We start from the raw sequence: 21102 nt of genomic DNA on the forward strand, positions 1-21102 counted from the left end.
AAATTGTTTTAGAAATCATTATCAAACGGACCCTAATTTACCGGACCTAGTTAAAAGGGTTAAAAGCTATACTATTTATGCACCTTTATGTTTCAACAGAATTAGGGTACGTAATTTCACAAATTATAGAAGGTGAATTTTAAACGTTTTTGTTTTTCCATGTTTGCTAAGAACATGGTTGGCCACAATTTATGTCAATGCCTTATTAGAATAATGTCTTGTTTTTGGACGAAATTATAGGAATATTGTTGAAAATACATTAAGGAAAATCAATCAACTAAAAATTGTTATTAAGGAAATGGTTACAGAGCTCTTGTTGTTGATCATGATCACATTCATGAGGCTACTATACAAAGAAAATTAGCAGGCAGCTATGAAATAAACGTAAAGGAAATCTACTACACATTTCTTGTTTTTCCACCACTATATAAAATTGGGATTAAAACAAACCTTTTCCTGGGTTTGAAAAAAGAGGACAAAAAAACAAAAAAAAAAAAAAAAAAAAAAAAGAGAGAAAAACAGAAACAAAAGAAAAAAAAAAAAAAATGGCTGCAGAATCATTTCCCATGATTGGAGGAGATGGCCCTTATAGTTATTCTAAAAATTCAAATCTACAGGTACATTATTCAGAACTATAATTCGCAGTTTGCTTCTCACCTCTTATATATTTTCTGTAAATTAGTTTTTTACTTTTCAGTGCATGCATTGGCTTATTAATTAATTGTTACTTTTCTGCGTAATGTTTTTGAAAAAAATTTCTTGCAAAGAATTAATCAAGAATCACAACCTTCTTCAATATAATAGGTTTTTCTATAAAAAAAAAAACTGACTTTAATTTACCACTCCACGCTACAAAAGTTAAAAAAAAAAAAAAAAAAAAACCATGGTTTTTGGCACGATGAATTCTTGTGGCTAAAATTACTTTTGGCTATTAGTATTCAACCGCAATGATTAATTTTTACTGCAAAAATTATTATAGTTAAAAATGCTTTTAACTTAAAAAAATACATGATATGGATGTGGCTAAATATTTTTGATACTTTAATGAGACTTATTGTGGCTAAATATTATGTACGTTTTTAGCCACAACATTTTTTTGGTTGTGCCTATTCTTGAAAATTTGATGGGAAATTTTCGTTCATCTTTTTAGAGACCAAATTTCAAAGTTTTGTCCCTAATAGGATTATAGACACAAATTTTTACCAGGAGGGTATGAAAATTTCGTCGCCACCAAAAAAGAAAAAAGAAAAAAGAGAGTTTGATAATATGCTATATATACTTGCAGTAATTATATTTTCTTTGATTAATGCTTCAGAGAGAAGCAGCCGAAAATGCCAGGGAAATGCTGGTCTCTGCCATAGTTGAAAACCTTGACATTGAAAAAGAACTGTGTCCCATTTCAAATACTTTCACAATTGCCGATTTAGGCTGTTCTACCGGACCAAACACATTCATTGCAGTCCAAAACATAATTGAAGCTGTATCACAAGCATTCCAAACCAAAAACCAATCTCAAATCCCTGATTTCCAAGTCTATTTCAGTGACCATGTCTCAAACGATTTCAATATTCTCTTTGCAAATCTTCCAAAAGATGGCAAATATTTTGCAGCCGGAGTTCCGGGTTCTTTCCATGGAAGATTGTTTCCAAAAGCTTCTCTTAGTTTTGTTTACTCCTCTTATGCTCTTCAGTGGCTTTCAAAGGCACCCCAAGAGCTAAGGGATTCAAACTTGCCGGCTTTCAATAAAGGAAAGATATTTTATACTAATGCTGCTGATGAAGTTGGTCAGGCTTATTTTGGTCAGTACTCTGAGGATTTACTCTGCTTTCTTGATGCTCGAGCACAAGAGCTAACTCCAGGTGGGTTAATGGCGCTTCTCATACCAGGACGTCCTGATGCTACATTACCTGCAAATTCATCACTTGGCCCGATTTTCGAACCATTCGAATCTTGTCTTGTAGATATGGCTAATGAGGTTAGTAAATTAAGCACTTTGTATTTTATTTCATGCAGTGTAAAACTTTAGATGAAAATTAACACTTTTGAACTCATTACAACTAAAATCACCTTGGCATTTTTGTTTGAAATATGAAATAAAACCAATATATTTTGTGTTAGTTTCAATGAAAATATGCATATATATATATATATATATAGCTTTGCATTAGTTTATTGTTTTGGAATTTTATGTATCAAATTCCTTGGTAACTTAAAAACTAGAAATGTTATTGCTTATATCTTTGAAGGGATTAATAAGCAAAGACAAAATCGACACCTTCAACTTGCCCATGTACAGTCCATCACCAGAGGAGCTGAGGAAATTAATACAGAAAAATGGATGTTTTGAAATCGTTAAATTGGATGAGCAACCTGGAGGCAGTGTTCCTTTGCCTAGTGCTGAAGGGTGCAGAGCTGGGTTAGAAACCCTAATCAGCAATCATTTTGGAAGTGAAATCATTGAACAATTTTTTGATCGCTACGCAAAGAAAGTTGAAGGTCGTCCTCCATTGAATTCTGCTATCGATGGTGTTGGTCCCGGACTTTTCATCTTATTAAAACGCAATCTCTGATATTATAGTTCATCTTTCGGTTTAATAATGTGCACAAAAGAATGATGGTTTGACACCTATTATATTGCCATGTCTCATATTTTAAAAAGAATGATGGTTTCCTTATATGATGATGATATATTGGTCAATTTCAGTTATGATGTTATGTGAGTCGTTATCTATATATATGTGTCCTGTAATAAACAATGATGTTACATATTGGTAATAGTTGTTGTGGAGTTGTGAGAAGTGATATTGATGTTTCGATGGGCAGATTCAACTGCTTATTTTGTGGTTTACCCAAAAAAAAAAAAAAAAAAAAATTGCTTATTTTGTGATTTTATGTTTCGTTGTGCCATTGATTTGTCATTTTGTTTGGACTCCTCCATCAGTAAGTAATTCACAGATAAATAATTTGCACTCTGGTTTTCTAAGAAATCTAAATAGGTTTTCTGTATCTCAATAGTTCTTGTTGTCACTTATGGATTGTGGTCATAGCTAAAATTTTTTAATACCTCAACATTATCTTTCATGTTCAAAATTATCAACGATCAGCATTAAAAATTAAGAAAAATGCTTTGTTGAATGTTTCTTTTTCCAATAAAATTATAAGTTGATAGATCTAACTTTGATTGGTGCAGCCCCTTTTTGACTAAGTACCACCTAACTATGAACCTTCATGTCAAAAGGAGCTTGGAATATTGCAAAAGTAAATATCTAAGATATTTATTAAAAAAAAAGTAAATATCTAAGATATTGATATGATAAGTACTATAGCTACCATATTGTAATATGGTCAATTAAAATAAGATTCTCAATCTGGACATATTTCTTCCAAACCCCTTGTTATAAAATATATAAATATATATAGGTGAATCAAGAAGTATTTACTAGTAACTATAGTTGCATAGTCGATCATTTTGGGGGTAGAGAGAGAGAGAGAGAGAGAATAGTGAAGGAAATAAAAGCATGGAAATCTCTGAAGCATATCCAATGAATGGCGGAGATGGCCTCCATAGCTACGCCAAGAACTCCACTCCCCAGGTAATTCTTATAGAATACGCCAAATCCTTAATAGATTGAAAACCAAACATAACCCAAAAGGAAATATGTTATTTCTATGCAGAAAATTGATATTTAGATGCATGTTTTGAATGATAGTTATTTCTATGCAGAAAATTGATATTTAGATGCATGTTTTGAATGATAGATTCTTTGTATCCAAAATAAACGAAAAACCAGAGGCAATTATAAATTTGATGACTCTGTATAAGGTAAATATATTCCCAATATTCTCAGTATTTCCTTCCCTCTTCAAGTTTCCAACAAAATGAAATCAAAGTTTCCAACAACATGGACAAAATAAAAAAAATAGATAAAGAAAATTACTAACAATTTGATGGTTCCAAAAGACAGAACAAATCAAATTGTAAAACCAGAAAGTGCTATTGTTCGAGCAATCACATGTGTTTTTTTTTTTTTTTTTTTTTTTTTTTTTTTTTAATTTTTTTTTTTATTTGTATTTGGCAGAGAAGAATCATAGATGTTTCCAAAGAAGTAGCAAAAGAGGCAATTTTAGAAAAGCTTGACATTGGTGTTCTTAATTCTTCAAAAACATTTGGGATTGCAGATTTGGGTTGCTCTGTTGGTCCAAATACATTTGCAGCAGTGGAAAACATAATCGAAGCTGTGAAAAACAAATACCAAAGCCGAGGCCTAAATTCCAAAATCCCAGAATTCCAAGTCTTTTTCAATGACCATGTCTCTAATGATTTCAACTTGCTCTTCGCATCCCTCCCTCAGGACAAACAATACTATGCTGCAGGCTCGCCGGGCTCTTTCTACGGTCGCCTATTTCCCGAGGCTTCTCTTCACATTGTTCATTCTTCCACTGCCCTGCAATGGCTTTCTAGAGTGCCGAAAGAGATAGTGGACAAGGACTCTCCTGCTTGGAATAAAGGAAAAGTTCACTATGCAAGTTCTGGTGACCAAGTGATTCAGGCTTATAAAGCTCAATATGAAAAGGACATGGAGAAATTCCTTCAAGCCAGGGCACATGAGATTGTGCATGACGGGCTAATGCTACTCATTTTACCTTTCAACCCCAATGGAATTCATCCTTCTCAATCTGCATCAAATTTGTGTTTAGACCTTTTTGGATATTCTCTCATGGACCTTGCAAAAAAGGTAAAAAAGAAAAAAAATGATATATGACATCGTTATTGCTTTAATTTCAATAGTCTTTTTTATGAAATTATTGTCATTTATTAAAAGCATATAAAAATTCACTTCCTTTAAGTTTAAACTTGTATGCCTTACTTGATATCCATGTCAAAAAAAGGGCTACTAAAGTATATAAAAAGCCTATCCTACAAGCTTGGATTTTTAAAAAATGGAGGTTTAATATGGTCATTGAAATGGTAACGGAATTTGGAGCTTAGTACTATTTAGGAGCATGTGAGTTATGTGCCACTGTGTTTTAATTTCTCAGTGCAACAAACTGTAATTAGGCTCATGATACGATATTACCACTTTTGCTGAAAGCTAGAATTTGTAGAAAATAAACTTTTTACTTAATTTAATATTCTCCTTTCATGTGTGGACCTTCAATGTGAAGCGCATACAAACCTATGGAAGTGGGTTTTTTGTTGTTTTGTTTGTTTGTTTGTTTTTTTTTTTTTTTTTTTAATACACTTGTAATATCATTTAAATATAATCATGGCTTATATATATATATATATATATATATGCAGGGAAGAGTTAGTGAGGAGAAAGTGGATTCCTTTAACCTTCCATTATATATCACGACTCCCCAAGAATTTAAAGCTGTTGTGGAAAGAAATGAAGGTTTCAGCATAGAAAGAACGGAAATATTGCCTAGAACAGATTTTGTAAATGGAATTGGCCCAAATGGGCATCAAATAGCAACTTACCTGAGAGCTGGGATGGAGGGGTTAATTAAGAAGCATTTTGGAGGTGATATCATAGATGAACTCTTTGAGTTGTATGCTAAGAAAGCCGATGAGATATTAATCCCCGCCATGGTTAAATCAGCTGAACAGGGAGTTACCTTATTTGCTGTGCTTAAACGCAAAGCTTATTAGTCTTTCATATGAAGGATTTATAATGTGTTGGCTAAATTTGAGGATCCTGTAAACATAACCGTATTGGAAACACAACCTTTCCTTTATATATAGATAGAATGTGTGTTTATGTTTGCTATATTCATTTGAAGATGGTTTCCTGCCAAGCAAAGCATGCCTGATGCATATTAACTTGCCGATGTACATATATATTAGTTTCAATCAGAATATGCATATTATAGCTTTGCTTTAGTTTCTGTTTGAAATTTTATATATCAAATTCCTTGGTAACTAAATTAGTAATGTTATTGATTAGAACTTTTAAGGGATTAGTAAGCCAAGACAAAATTGACACCTTCAACTTGCCCATGTACAGTCCATCACCAAAGGAGCTGAGGAAATTAATACAGAAAAAAAGGGTGTTTTGAAACTGTTAAATTGGAAGAGCAATTCCTGGTGGTAGTGATCCTTCTAGTGATAAAGGGTGCAGAGCTGGGTTAGAAATCCTAACCAGCAATCATTTTGGAAGTGAAATCATTGAACACTTTTTTTGTTCGCTATCCCAGAAAGTTGCAGGTTGTCCTCTGTTGAGTTCTACTACAGATGGTGCTGGTCCTGAACTTTTCATCTGACTAAATCACAATCCCTAATTTTATATTTAAACCCTTTTTTGAAGAACTATCTTTCAATTTATAACGACACTATTGCGCTTCTATCTTTCAATCTATAACGGCACTTATTGCACTTCTATGTATCCTAATCCCATTTTTATTTTTTATTTTTTATTTTTTCTAATATTGGGATTTCATTGAAACCAAAAGCAAGATACAAGAAATTCGTAGTATCCAAAGGTATACTATCCCGAGTCTCACGTACACTACAAGAGGATGGTAATCAGTAAGGGTCAACTGGGCCACTAAAAGATTGTTTAGCTGCCTATTTTCCCACAATATGGGCTAATTTGTTTGCCTTTCTGGGGGCCCAAACAAAAGAAATTAATTCAAAATTAGGAGTGAAAGATAAAATGTTCACAACGATACTTTCCCAGTGCAAACATGTTGTGTCTCTCTTACTGATGGCATGGCAAACTATTAAAGCATCTGTTTCCACGCAAATATTTCTTCACCCGAAGGACGAGCCGACTTGGATAGCTCTCCTAATAGCTTCAGCTTCTGCCACTTCAGGCATAGATATCTCTGACCTGAAAGTTTGGATATGTATGGTTCCCCCCTTTTCATTTCACGCTACCATCACCAGGAAGCAACCACCTTCTGTCATTGCTGCATCAGTATTAACTTTAATCACTTCGGTCGGAGGATGCTTCCAAGAGTGCATGTTTGGCTCTGGCCCATCCAAGGGGCTTGTCTCATCATCTGTCTTGGAGGCTTCTAGGAGTTCTTTGTATCTGGTAGTTACCGCATTCACCATAAATTGGAGTAGCAACGAAATCCTTATGAAGAGTTTGGTTATGCTCCCACCACAGCTACTCTAGAATTAAAGCACTTAAGGTGGAAAAAATTATCCTTATCTTCATAGTGAACTGGTAAAATTCCTTCTGGCTCCACCAGGCATTTGAGATAGGAATTGAGGTTATTACACCTAGTGTTTTCCCACCTCACACTCCACGGGCATGCAAACCAGACTCTTTTGGCTATTTCACATTGGGAAAAAACATGTGTTTCATCTTTGCAGCACTGACATCCGTGAGCACACTGATTGTTTTCAACATTAATTCCTTTGGCTTCTAGGTTTGATAACACCGATAAAGCGTGATTGGCAAGTTTCCAAAGGAAGAACTTTGATCTCTCATATACTTTACTACTCCATAAAGTCTTCCACCACTTTTCACCTCTCAAGCTTCCTCCTTCTTGTAGCTTATAAGCCGACTTCACAGAAAAATGCTCTGATTTAGAACCCATCCACAATAATTTATCTTTGTGAAAAAGTTTTGTCCAGAACATTCCATTGATATTTTCCACCGTTTGTTAATCAAAGAGGCTGTTAATGTAATTCCAGTTCCATTCGCCATTGCTCTCCTTCAATGAACTAAGCATGCCCATAATGGAGGGGGGCTGGTTCCTTGGATTGTTGGGAATCTATGGGTCTTCCTAAATGTTTATGGAATCTCCCTTCACAACTCTATAGCAAAGACCTTTAGCTAACAAAAATCTTGTTTTAAGAATGCCATTCCACTGCCAGGGACATCCATTTTTCTATTTGCATCTCATGAAGGCAGAAAACGAAAAGTATTTGGACTTCAATGCTTGGACCTATATTTTGTTTTCTTCCGTAGTCAAGCTCCACCCTAACTTTGCAACTAAGGTTTTGTTGAAACTCCACAGGTTCTTAAAGCCAAGACAACCATTTAATTTCGATTGGCAGATAATTTTAGCAGATAATTTTCCAAGACATTGGAATGAAGCCTGAAGCCTGTCGAAATATTAGGATCATTCCTCCACATAAAAGCTCTAGCCAGTTTCTCAATATTCTCTCACCGGCCTTTTAGCATAAGAAAGATAGACATTGAATACACAGACATTGAAGATGCTGCATGCTTTATTAGTGTGGCTTTCCCTATTTCATAAGAAAATTTTGGGTGCATCGGTACCATTTTGAATGATTTGTTGACATGTGTTAAAATATAATATTATAATGCTTCAATATTTATATCCTCTCTCTCTCCATTTTTAATATTTCAATATTTACAATTTCTCTCTCCATTTTTAATGCTTTAAATGATGATTTAATTTATGTTGTAGTTATTTTTAACACATGTCAGCAAATCATTCGAAATAGTATCAAGTAAGCTGGTATCACGGATACATCCAAGATTTTCTCCTGTTTGAGTCAGCCTTGAAACCTCATTTCCAGCTTGTTTTTTAAATCTTCAAAATCCATGTTCTTATTTTTTCCTTAAAAACAGAGGGAGTCCCAAGTATTTTGCTGCCTTTTGTAGTCCCTTCATTCTTAAGCATCTCCGAATCATTACTCTATGGAAAAAAAAGAAGCATCCTGATTTGTCAGTATTGAATAATTGGCCAGTCCTTTTTGACTTTTGCACTTTGCTTTTTTAAGAAATCCTCTAAGTTTTGCCTCTCAGTAGTAGTACTTGTCAATTATGGATTCTGGTCTAATTTTTTTTAATACTTAAATATTGTCTCATGTTCAAAATTATCAAAGATGAGCATTAAAGACTATTAAAATGCTTCGTTGAATGGGCCTTTTTTTTTTAATATTTTTTCCCAGACCATGCGAATAAAAGTCAATTGATAAATCAAAAAAGTTTGATTCGTGCAACTCCTTTTTGACTGAAAGCATAATCAAACTATGACTCTAGCTAGATGACAAAAGGAGCTTGGAAAATTGCAAAAGAAAATATTATATATATATATATATAATAAGTAGTATAGCTACCGTATAAAAAAAAAAAAAAAGAAAATTCCCATTCCAGACATGTTTCTTCCAACCTCAAATGTTATAAGAATTATGATATTTGTTATTACCAATGATAATCGGTAAATTTTAATTAAAATATTTAATTTTATTATTTTTTATTTTAAAAATGATCTGTTTAATAACAACTGTTTAATTTATCATTTGATCAATAACTTTCATCGGTGGTCATCAACAATTACAAATGACTAATAGTATTTTTCATCCTATAAGAAAAACATATATAATATATATAGGTGTTACAAAAGCCATTACTGCAAAGTAAAGCATTTGGAGAGGGAGATAGATAGAGAGAGAGAGAGAGAGAGAGAGAAAGTTAGAGCGAAGAGTGAAGAAATTAAAAGCATGGAAACATCTGAAGCATATCCAATGAACGGTGGAGATGGCCTCCATGGGTATGCCAAGAACTCCACTTTACAGGTAATTCTTATACAATATGCCAGAAAACCTAGATAGAAGTAGTGGGATGGTTTAGCAGAATGGAAAAAGAAATAATTAATCTTATCGGAAGTATCCAACCAAATTCCCATAATAGATTTGAGTACCGAACAAAACCCAATAAGGAAATATATATGTTATTTCTATGGAGCAAATGATATTTAGATGCATGTTATAAATGATAGATTCTTTCTATCCAAAATAAACCCAAAACAGAGGCAATTATAAGTTTGATGACTCTGTATAAGGTAAAATAGATTCCAAATATTCACAAACAGTGAATTTTCAATTTTTTTTTTTTGGTTTATATGGTATCCATAAACAATGGTTTACCATGTTCTTCAACAATATTCTATGTCTCCTGGCAGATACCTGTTTTAGCCTTATTTTCGCCAAGCTTTCAAGTTTTTTATTATTATTATTGTTATAAATATACGTGGGTGAAAACCAGACTTCGCCTTTCTTCTTTCTTTTCCTTCATAGATGATAAGATCTCCTAGGCCCAGCTGGTCAAAGTGATATGGGTCTCCATGCCACGTGGTGCTTTTGTCCTTTTGTTTATTTATTTTTGCAATTTTCTTTGAGATATTTGTTAATTTGGATAGCTGTTTTGGGCTAGATGGGCTCCTCATTTACTTGGGTGTTCCACTGTATTGCCCATTTTAATTTGGGCCTAAAATAGGTATAGCCTTTTGGTATATTCCCTTGCCTGTTAAGTTTCCAGCAATATGAAATGCAGTTTCCAAAAACATGAAAAAAAAAAAAAAAAAAAAGAACAAATCAAATTGTGAAATTAGATACTGCCAAAGTTCAAGCAATTGCATGCCTTTTATTTTGTTTTGTTTTTGCAGGGAAGAATCATAGATGTTTGCAAAGCAGTAGCAAAAGAGGCAATTGTGGAAAAGCTTGACATGGGTGTTCTTGATTCTTCAGAAACATTTATTATTGCAGATTTGGGTTGCTCCGTTGGTCCAAATACATTTACAGCAGTGGAAAACATAATTGAAGCTGTGAAATCCAAATACCAAAGCAAAGGCCTAAATTCCAAAATCCCAGAATTCCAAGTCTTTTTCAATGACCATGTCTCTAATGATTTCAACTTGCTCTTCTCATCCCTCCCTCAGGACCAACGATACTATGCTGCAGGCTCGCCAGGTTCTTTCCATGGTCGCGTATTTCCCAAGGCTTCTCTTCACATTGTTCATTCTTCTTATGCCCTGCAATGGCTTTCTGAATTACCGAAAGAGATAGTGAACAAAAACTGTCCTGCTTGGAATAAAGGAAAAGTTCACTATGGAAATTCTGGTGACCAAGTGATTCAGGCTTATAAAGCTCAATATGAGACGGATATGAACAAATTCCTTCAAGCCAGGGCACAAGAGGTTGTGTGTGGTGGGCTGATGCTACTCATTTTTCCTTTCATTCCCAATGGAATTCATCCTTCTCAATCTGCATCACATTTGAGTATGGACCTTGTTGGATATTCCCTCTTGGACCTTGCAGAAAAGGTACAAAAAAAGTGATATATAACATCATTATTCCTTTAATTTCAATAGTCTTTCTCATGAAAAAATTGTCATTTATTAGAAGTATATGAAAGCTCAATTCTTATAAGCTTAAACTTGTATGCCTCACACATGTTAAGATCTACACATGAAGAGGGGATATTAAAGTATAGAAAAAGCCTATCATATAAGCTTGAGCTTTTAGAAAAGTACTACTTTAACATGGTAATGGTAATGGCAACGGTTTTGGAGCTTATTGCATTTAGGAACATGTGGGTTAATGAGCCAGCTATGCTTCCACAGTGCAACAAATTGTAACTAGGCTCGTGATCTAAATCTAATATAATCATTTTTACCAAAAGCTAAAACTTGTAGAAAATTAACTTTTTCTGTACTTCAACATTCTCCTTTCATGTGCAAGCTTCAACGGAAGCGCATAGAAGCTATGGAAAGTAGGCTTTTTTGTATTATTTTATACATTTACAATATCATTTTAAATATAATCACAGGTTTTATATATGCAGGGAATAGTTAGTGAGGAAAAAGTGGATTCCTTTAACCTTCCATTATATGCCACGACTCCCCAAGAATTTGAAGCTGTTGTGGAAAGAAATGGAGGTTTCAGCATAGAGCGAATGGAAATATTGCCTAGATCAGAATTTGTAAATGGAAACTGCCCAAATGGCCATCAAATAGCAACTCACATGAGAGCGGGGTTCGAGGGGATGATAAAGAGGCATTTTGGAGAGGATATCATAGATGAGCTCTTTGATTTGTATGCTAAGAAAGCTGATGAGATATTAATCCCCGCCATGGTTAAATCAGCTGAACAAGGAGTCAACTTATTTGTTGTGCTTAAACGCAAAGCTTGATCTTTCATATAGGGATTTATAATGTGTTGTAGTTTTCAACAGCAATGATTAATTTTTACTGCGAAAATTAGTGTAGTTAAAAGTGCTTTGAACTTCAAAAAATACATGATATGGATGTGGCTAAATATTTTTAACACTTTAATGCCACTTATTGTGGCTAAATATTATGTACGTTTTTAGCCATAACATTTTTTTGATGGTGGTACTTGTTCTTGAAAATTTAGTGGGAGATTTTCGTTCATCTTTTTAGAGACCAAATTTCAAAGTTTTGTCCCTAATAGGAAATTATAGACGCAAATTTTGACCAGGAGCGTATGAAAATTTCATCGCCAAAAAAGAAAAAAAAAGAAAAAAAGAAAAAAAAAAAAAAAGAGAGTTTGATAATGTGCTATATATAATTGTAGTAATTATATTTTCTTTGATTAATGCTTCAGAGAGAAGCAGCCGAAAATGCCAGGGAAATGCTGGTCTCTGCCATAGTTGAAAACCTTGACATTGAAAGAGAACTATGTCCCCTTTCAAATATTTTCACAACTGCTGATTTAGGCTGTTCTACCGGACCAAACACATTCATTGCAGTCCAAAACATAATTGAAGCAGTATCACAAAAATTCCAAACCGAAAACCAATCTCAAATCCCTGATTTCCAAGTCTATTTCAGTGACCATGTCTCAAACGATTTCAATATTCTCACTGCAAATCTTCTAAAAGATGGCAAATATTTTGCAGCTGGAGTTCCAGGTTCTTTCCATGGAAGATTGTTTCCAAAAGCTTCTCTTAGTTTTGTTTACTCTTCTTATGCTCTTCAATGGCTTTCAAAGGCACCCCAGGAGCTAAGGGATTCAAACTTGCCAGCTTGCAATAAAGGAAGTGATAGTGCTACCATAATATAAACAATTTAATATGCATCAACTATAAAACTATAACCCCAAGATCTTCACACATTATAAAACTATATTTGAATTAAATTATTAACAACGAACTTACTTACTATAGAATCTCCTAAAACAAAATACCATTTTATCTAAGCATATAGCATATCAACAGGCACAATAATATATCAGACTAGGTAGTAGAGATTCTCTTAGCAAATCTCACAAAAAATTAGACACAATTTCAACTGAGCACATTGCATATCATAAACTCTGTCTATTTAATAGAGATTTACCTCACCATGTGCAATCCCCTAATATATGATACCATTTCATTCAAGCGCATTGCATATCGACAGGGTACGACAATATAGGGACTCACCATGGTACCTATGAATCAACATACACATATATATATAGACTAAAATCTCAAACAGAATTGCTAGCATAAGGAGCAATAATATGTGTAACAAATATCACATTATAATGGTTCACTTATATACATATATTACTGATAAGGCATTCCTCAATCATATACTATGTACATGGATATTATTGCAGATTACAAAACTCCCACTGAGCTATGGCAATCTCAACTGCTAGACGCTCATACAGAGATATATGTTCCTCAAACAAATCTATAGGTTAGCCTTTGTTAGTGGGTCTGCCACCATGTTGTAACAGGCTTGTACTTAACAAAATGAGACTCTCATTAAAATAATATGGCTGCATAATTACCACAAAACAACATTATCGCCATATAATAGTAGTGCATATATCACAGTATCAAAACACGCCATATACCCTGCCTCTACAATTAACGAAGCTATAATTGTTTGTCCAACACTAATTCATAAAATAGCTTCTACTGCCATGATAAATAACATTTTCGGAGTTAAACATTTAAACATCTGTATAACCATTATAATTATCTCACTAAACCCTACTGCATCAAAGTAATGGTGTGCTAACCTTAAAACAAAAATGGCTAATTCATAGTACACATAATCAGGACTACGTAAGCATTTACTAGAATACATCCACAACTTAAACAATATCAGATGATATGCAATCTTGAGTGAACAACAAACTGCTAAATGCAAAAGAATAGTTGACTATTATCATTTGTCCCTATTATCACCCTCTCATTCTTAGGACACAGATTACTAAAGAGTTTATCACCAATACCATCGAGAACGTAGAAAGAGACCTCTTACTTGTGCATATATTTAAAGGTCAATAGGAAACTATAAACAATACTATGCTGCAGGCTTGCTAGGCCCTTTCTAAGGTTGTGTATTTCCCTAGGCTTCTCTTCACATTGTTCATTTTTCCACTGCCCTGCAGTGGCTTTTTGAGTACTAAAAAAGATAGTGAACAAAAACTCTCCTGCTTGGAATAAAGGAAAAGTTCACTATGCAAGTTTTGGTGACAAAGCGATTTAGGCTTATAAAGCTTAATATGAAAAGGATATGGAGAAATTCCTTCAAGCTAGGGAACATGAGATTGTGTATGGCAGGTTAATGCTACTCATTTTTCCTTTCAATCCAAATGGAATCCTTCTCAATCTGCATCAAATTTGTGCATAGACCTTATTGGATATTCTCTCATGGACCTTGCAGAAAAGGTACCCCAAAAAAAAAAAAAAAAAAAAAAAAAGAAAAAAAGAAAAAAAGGAAAAAAGAAAAAAGAAAAAAGAAGAGATGTATAAAACATCATCATTGCTTTAATTTCTATAGTCTTTCTCATGAAATTATTGTTATTTATTAAGAGCACATAAAAGTCCACTTCCTATGAACTTAAACTTGTATGCCTCATATGTTGAGATTCGTATGGAAAAAAGGCATATTATTCCTATTGGAAAAAAAGGGATATTAAAGTATATAAATGCCTATCCTACAAATTTGGACTTTTAAAAAATGGAGATTTAATATGGTAATTGAAATGGTAATGGCATTGGAGCTTATTACCATTTAGGAACATGTGAGTTATGTGCCCCTGTGTTTTCTCAGTGCAACAAACTGTAATTAGGCTCATGATATGATATTACCACTTTTGCTAAAAGCTAAAATTTGTAGAAAATAGACATTTTACTTACTTTAATGTTCTCCTTTCATGTATGAACTTTTAATATCATTTAAATACAATCATGGGTTATATATATATATATATATATATGAGTTAGTGAGGAGAAAGTGGATTCCTTTAACCTTCCATTATGTTTCACGACTTCCCAAGAATTTGAAGCTGTTGTGGAAAGAAATGGAGGTTTTAGCATAGAGAGAATGGAAATATTACCTTGATTAGAATTTGTAAATGGAATTGGCCCAAATGGGTGTCAAGTATCAACTCACCTGAGACTGGGATGGAGGGGCTAATTAAGAAGCATTTTGGAGAGGATATCATATATGAACTCTTTGATTTGTATGTTAAGAAAGCTGATGAAATATTAATCCTTGCCATAGTTAAATCAGCTGAACAAGGAGTTACCTTATTTGCTGTGCTTAGACGCAAAGCTTCTTATTCTTTCATATATATGGAGGATTAATAATGTGTTGGCTAAATTTGAGGACGCTAAAAAACTGTATTGGAAACGTAACCTTTCCTTCATATATAGATAGTATGTACATGTTTGTTTATGCTTGATATATTCATTTAAGGATGGTTTCCTGCCAAGTAAACAAGCATGTCTAATGCATATTTACTGGCCTATGTACATATATTAGCTTCAATGAAAATATGCGTATATAGCTTTGCATTAGTTTTTGTTTGGAATTTTATATATCAAATTCCTTGGTAACTAAATTAGAAATGTTGTTGATTAAATCTTTTAAGGGATTAGTAAGCCAAGACAAAATTAACACCTTCAACTTGCTCATGTACAGTTCATCATCAGAGGAGCTGAGAAAATTAATACAGAAAAATGGGTGTTTTGAAATTGTTATATTCGATAAGCAATTCCTGGTGGCGGTGATCCTTTGCCTATTGCTGAAGGGTGCAAAGCTGGGTTAGAAATCCTAATCAGCAATCATTTTGGAAGTGAAATCATTGAACAATTTTTTTGATCACTATGTCAAGAAAGTATGGTCATCCTCCATTAAGTACTGCTACAAATGGTGTTGGTCATGGATTTTTCATCTTATCAGAACGTAATCCCTGATATTATATTTGAATTGTTCTTTTGGAAACTATTTTTCAATCTATAATGATACCTATCGCATTGTCATGTATTTCAATATAAAATGAAAAATGGTTTTCCCCAATATGACGATGTTATATGGAAAAATGGTTTTTCCTTATATAATGATCCTATATATTGGTCAATTTCACTTAAGATGATATGTGAGTCTTTATATAAATGTGTGGTGTTCAGATAATTAGACAGATTCAACAGCTTATTTTGTGATTTATGTTTTGTTGTGCAATTGATTTGTCATTTTGTTTGGATTTGTCGGTCAATAAGTAATTGACAACTAAATGATTTGCACTTTGGCTTTCTAAGAAATCTTATAAGTTCGTTGTCTCTCAGTAGTGCTTGTCACTTACGGATTATGGTCATAGCTAATTTTTTTTTTTCAGTTAAATATTATCTTTCATGTTCAAAATTGTCAAAGATCAGCACTGAAGACTATTAAAAATGCCTTCTTGAATGTGCCTTTTTTTCCATTTCCTTTTTTTGTTTTTTCCAGACAAAACGAATAAAAGTCAATTGATAGATCTAAAAGTTAGATTTGTGCAACTCCTTTTTGACTAATTAAGCTTTGAACCTAGATGGAAAAAGGAGCTTGGTGAATAATCCAAAAGAAAATATTCATGCATCTAAGGTATAGCTACCATATTGATATGGTCAATTCGAAGAAAATTCTCATTCTGGACATGTTTCTTCCATACCCAATGTTATAAAATATATATATATATATATATTATATAATATAGGTATTTCAAAAACCATAGTTCCATGGTAAGACATTTGGAGAGAGAGCAGTGAAGAAAATAAAAGCATGGAAATGTCTGAAGCATATCCAATGAATGGTGGAGATGGCATCCATAGCTATGCCAAGAACTCCACGTTACAGGTAATTCTTATACAATATGCCAAATAACTTAGATGGAAGGATAAAGGAAAAATTAATCATGTTATTTCTATGGACCAAATCGATAAGAAGCATGTTATAAATGATAGATTCTTTGTATCCAAAATAAACCCAAACCAGAGGCAATTATAAGCTTGATGACTCCGTATAAGGTAAAATAGATTCCCAATATTCACAAACAGTGATTTTTTGTTTTGTTTTGTTTTATTTTTTTATTTTTTATTTTGGTTTATATAGTATCCATAAACAATGGTTTACCATGTTCTTCAAGAATATTCTATGTCTCCTGGTAGATCCTGATTTAGCCTTATTTTTGCCAAGCTTTCAAGATTTTTTATTATTATTGTTATTATTTTTTTTTGGCTTAGCTGTAAGGATGAGGATCTTCTGTCCCTAAAATCCTGTTTCCAATCCTACCCCATCAATAAAAAATAAATATTTCATTTAGACTGCCAACATATTTTTTCATCCGTTCATTTTCTTTTCCGTTAATTTACACTAACGGATAAGTTTTCCATGTAGATACAAAACAGCAACTGGATTCCACCTTATTAAAAGTTTAAAAAAAGTTTGTATCATTCTTCTTCCTTTTTATTTTTATTTTTATTTCTTGTTCAATTCCCTTGCCGTTCTTCTCTCCTTCAACCCATAACTTTTATATTTTTTTAATTATTTTTTTTTTTTCTATCGTGCGGCAGCAGCTACCATTAAAGCTCCTTTCTCTATTTTTCTTTCTACCGTATAACATTGCAGCAACTTTTTTCTCTATTTTTCTTCCCACTGTGCGGCGCTACAACAACCTTCTACAGTGCAATCCCTTTAAGGCTTTGTATATGTACAGCGAAATGTATCACACAAACCTTTTTTTTCCCTTTCTTCTTCTATTCCTTCATAGATGATAGATATCCCACCTGGTCAAAGTGACATCGCTCCCCATGCCACGTGGTGCTTTTGTCCTTTTATTTATTCATATTTACTTTTTCGATTTTCTTTGAGATATTGGATGTCTATTTTGGGATAGAATGAGGTCCTCATTTCCCAGGGTGTTCCACTGTATTACCCATTTTAATTTGGGCATAAAGTGTAGCATAAAATAGGTATAACCATTTTTTTTTAAATTTTTTTTTAATATGTCCCCTTGCCTAGATAACTTTCCAACAAAATGAAATCCATTTTCCAAAAACGTGAAAAAAAAAAAAAATAGTAACAATTTGATGGTTCCAATAAAACAGAACAACTCAAATTGTGAAACTAGAAAGTGCCAAAAAGTTCAAGCAATTACATGCCCTTTTTTCTTTTTTTTGGCAGAGAGAAATCATAGATGTTGCCAAAGAAGTAGCAAAAGAGGCAATTATAGAAAAGCTTGACGTGGGTGTTCTTAATTCTCCAAAAACATTTCGGATTGCAGATTTGGGTTGCTCTGTTGGTCCAAATACATTTGCAGCGGTGGAAAACATAATCGAAGCTGTGAAATCCAAATACCAAAGCCAAGGCCTAAATTCCAAAATCCCGGAATTCCAAGTCTTTTTCAATGACCATGTCTCTAATGATTTCAACTTGCTCTTCGCATCCCTCCCTCAGGACAAACAATACTATGCTGCAGGCTCGCCTGGCTCTTTCTACGGTCGTGTATTTCCCGAGGCTTCTCTTCATATTGTTCATTCTTCCACCTCTCTGCATTGGCTTTCTGGAGTACCAAAAGAGATAGTGGACAAGGACTCTCCTGCTTGGAATAAAGGAAAAGTTCACTATGCAAGTTCTGGTGACCAGGTGATTCAGGCTTATAAAGCTCAATATGAAAGCGACATGGAGAAATTCCTTCAAGCCAGGGCACATGAGATTGTGTATGGCGGGCTAATGCTACTCATTTTACCTTTCCACCCCAGTGGAATTCATCCTTCTCAATCTGCAACAAATTTGAGTCTAGACCTTATTGGATATTCTCTCATGGACCTTGCAAAAAAGGTAAAAAAAGAAAAAAAAAGAAAAAAGAAAAAAGAAAAAAGTGATACATGACATCATTATTGCTTTAATTTCAATAGTCTTTCTTATGAAACTTATACGCCTCGCATGTTAAGATCAACATTGAAAAAAGGATATCAAAGTATATAAAAAGCCTATCCTATAAGCTTGAGCTCTTCAAAAAGTGGTGATTTAATATGGTAATTGAAATGGTATGGGCATTGGAGCTTACTACTATTTTGTTTATTGAGAGTTATTGGCCTGCTGTGTTTTCTCGGTGCAACAGATTGTAATTAGGCTAATAATATGATATTACACTTTTTCTTAAAGCTAAAAATTTGTAGAAAATCAAATTTTTATTTTAATACTCTCTATTCATTGTGATCCTTCAACGTGAAGCGTATACAAATTTATGGAAAGTGGTTTTTTGTTTTCTTTTGTTCACTTTTGATATCATTTAAATATAATTATCACTTTTAATATCGTTTAAATATAATCATGGGTTTTATATACATGCAGGGAAGAGTTAATGAGGAGAAAGTGGATTCTTTTAACATTCCATTATATCTCACGACTCCCCAAGAATTTGAAGCTGTTGTGGAAAGCAATGGAGGTTTCAGCATAGAGAGAATGGAAATATTAACTAGATCAGAATTTATAAATGGAATCGATGGGCATCAAATAGCAACTCACTGGAGAGCTGGGATGGAGGGGTTAATAAAGAAGCATTTTGGAGAGGATATCATAGATGAACTCTTTGATTTGTATGCTAAGAAAGCCGATGAGATATTAATCCCTGCTATCGTTAAATCAGCTGAACAACAAGTTTCCTTATTTGCTGTGCTTAAACGCAAAGCTAATTAGTGTTTCATATGATGGATTTATAATATGATGGCTAAATTTGAGGATCCTGAAAATATAACCGTATTGGAAACACAACCTTTCCTTTTTATATAGATAGTATGGGTGTGTTTATATTTGATATATTCATTTGAAGATGGTTTCCTGCCAAGCAAACTAGCATGCCTAATGCATACTAACTTGGCGATGCACATATATTAGTTCCAATGAAAATATGCATACATAGTTTGCTTTAGTTTTTGTTTGGTATTTTATATATCAAATTACTTGGTAACTAAATTAGCAATGTTATTGATTAAAACTTTTAACGGATTAGGAGCCATGACAAAATTGCCACCTTCAACTTGCTCATGTACATAAAAATGGGTGTTTTTAAGTTGTTAAATTGGATGAGCAATTCCTGGTTGTAGTGATCCTTTGCCTAGTGCTGAAGGGTGCAGAGCTGGCTTGGAAATCCTAACCAGCAATCATTTTGGAAGTGAAATCATTGAACGCTTTTTTTGATCGCTATGCCAAGAAAGTTGAAGTTTGTCTTCGTTGAGTACTAATACAGATGGCATTGGTCCTGAACTTTTCATTTTACTAAATCACAATCCATATTTTTATATTTGAACTGTTTTTTTGGGAACTATTTTTCAATTTATAATGATATCTATTACATTTTCATGTATCTTATCATATATGAGTCCTTATATGAGTCCTTATATATATATATATATATATATACAGAAGTGTTATAGCATGGACCAGTTTGCACCATACGGAGAGGACTTGGTCAATGCTATAGCACTTCTGGGTATATATATATATATATATATGTATGTGTGTGCGCGCTACAATATATAATGATGGTACACTGGTAATAGTTGTGGTGGTGTTGTGAGAATTAATGTTGATGTTTATATAATTAGGCATGTTCAACAGCCTATTTGGTGATTTATGTTTTGTCGTGCAATTGATTTGTCATTTTTGTTTGGACTCCTCCCTCAATAAGCTATTCACAATTAAATGATTTGCACTTTGTTGTTTTAAGAAATCTTTTGTCTCTCAGTAATATTTGGCACTTATGGATTATGGCCATAGCTAATTTTTTTTTAATACTTAAATATTATCTTTCATGTACAACACTATGAAAGATCAGCATAAAAGACTATTAAAAATGCTTCGTTAAATCAACACTTTGATTGCAACTCCTTTTTACTACAAGTATAATCAAACTATCAACTTTGCCAGATGACAAAAAGAGCCTGAAATATTGCAAAAGAAAATATTCATGCATCTAAGATATATATATATATATATATATAAAAGAAAATTCTATGGTGCAAATAGTCCGTATGCAGACCGCATTCAAAACTGACGCTTTTTCGATGAAAACGTCAGCTTTGATGTAAACAGTGTACAGTAAAATCA

General features: G+C 33.3%; 3 protein-coding genes across 9 annotated transcripts; all 3 read left to right on the forward strand.

Annotated features, from left to right (window-relative positions):
- The first annotated feature begins 54 nt into the window (after window positions 1–54).
- On the forward strand, window positions 55–3593 carry LOC107418708 (loganic acid O-methyltransferase). Its single transcript, XM_048473813.2, has 3 exons — window positions 55–617; window positions 1316–1975; window positions 2247–3593. The coding sequence occupies exons 1-3, from the start codon at window positions 546–548 to the stop codon at window positions 2568–2570; spliced, it is 1056 nt and encodes a 351-aa protein (XP_048329770.1). The 5' UTR covers window positions 55–545; the 3' UTR covers window positions 2571–3593.
- LOC107418698 (loganic acid O-methyltransferase-like) lies at window positions 3375–5771 on the forward strand. 3 transcript variants are annotated; one of them, XM_048473807.2, is made up of 4 exons: window positions 3460–3593; window positions 3760–3823; window positions 4080–4736; window positions 5303–5771. In XM_048473807.2, exons 1-4 carry the CDS (start codon window positions 3547–3549, stop codon window positions 5651–5653), a joined length of 1119 nt encoding a protein of 372 aa, XP_048329764.1. In that variant the 5' UTR covers window positions 3460–3546; the 3' UTR covers window positions 5654–5771. The 3 variants fall into 3 exon arrangements, with proteins under 3 accessions (XP_015882884.2, XP_048329764.1, XP_048329765.1); XM_048473808.2 differs by having other exon boundaries at window positions 3477–3593; window positions 3725–3823; XM_016027398.4 differs by lacking the exon at window positions 3760–3823 and having other exon boundaries at window positions 3375–3593.
- A 3445-nt stretch (window positions 5772–9216) lies between these two features.
- Window positions 9217–19812, forward strand: LOC112491748 (loganic acid O-methyltransferase-like). 5 transcript variants are annotated; one of them, XM_048473811.2, is made up of 4 exons: window positions 16740–16848; window positions 17389–17434; window positions 18175–18831; window positions 19348–19812. In XM_048473811.2, exons 1-4 carry the CDS (start codon window positions 16802–16804, stop codon window positions 19690–19692), a joined length of 1095 nt encoding a protein of 364 aa, XP_048329768.2. In that variant the 5' UTR covers window positions 16740–16801; the 3' UTR covers window positions 19693–19812. The 5 variants fall into 5 exon arrangements, with proteins under 5 accessions (XP_048329766.2, XP_048329767.2, XP_060671109.1 ...); XM_048473809.2 differs by lacking the exons at window positions 16740–16848; window positions 17389–17434; window positions 18175–18831; window positions 19348–19812 and adding exons at window positions 9217–9505; window positions 10375–11031; window positions 11538–12088; XM_048473810.2 differs by lacking the exons at window positions 16740–16848; window positions 17389–17434; window positions 18175–18831; window positions 19348–19812 and adding exons at window positions 9249–9505; window positions 10375–11031; window positions 11553–12088.
- The last annotated feature ends 1290 nt before the right edge of the window (window positions 19813–21102 follow it).

This window comes from Ziziphus jujuba, chromosome 2 (genome assembly GCF_031755915.1).
Source record: "Ziziphus jujuba cultivar Dongzao chromosome 2, ASM3175591v1".
NCBI lineage: Eukaryota > Viridiplantae > Streptophyta > Magnoliopsida > Rosales > Rhamnaceae > Ziziphus > Ziziphus jujuba.

Coding starts and splice junctions, on each gene's coding strand:
- LOC107418708 (XM_048473813.2), top strand. CDS start 546: ATGGCTGCAGAATCATTTCCCATGATTGGAGGAGATGGCCCTTATAGT. Junction 618..1,315: donor CTAAAAATTCAAATCTACAG/GTACATTATTCA, acceptor TTAATGCTTCAG/AGAGAAGCAGCCGAAAATGC. Junction 1,976..2,246: donor TTGTAGATATGGCTAATGAG/GTTAGTAAATTA, acceptor ATATCTTTGAAG/GGATTAATAAGCAAAGACAA.
- LOC107418698 (XM_048473807.2), top strand. CDS start 3,547: ATGGCGGAGATGGCCTCCATAGCTACGCCAAGAACTCCACTCCCCAG. Junction 3,824..4,079: donor ATTTGATGACTCTGTATAAG/GTAAATATATTC, acceptor TGTATTTGGCAG/AGAAGAATCATAGATGTTTC. Junction 4,737..5,302: donor TCATGGACCTTGCAAAAAAG/GTAAAAAAGAAA, acceptor ATATATATGCAG/GGAAGAGTTAGTGAGGAGAA.
- LOC112491748 (XM_048473809.2), top strand. CDS start 9,431: ATGGAAACATCTGAAGCATATCCAATGAACGGTGGAGATGGCCTCCAT. Junction 9,506..10,374: donor CCAAGAACTCCACTTTACAG/GTAATTCTTATA, acceptor TTGTTTTTGCAG/GGAAGAATCATAGATGTTTG. Junction 11,032..11,537: donor TCTTGGACCTTGCAGAAAAG/GTACAAAAAAAG, acceptor ATATAATCACAG/GTTTTATATATGCAGGGAAT.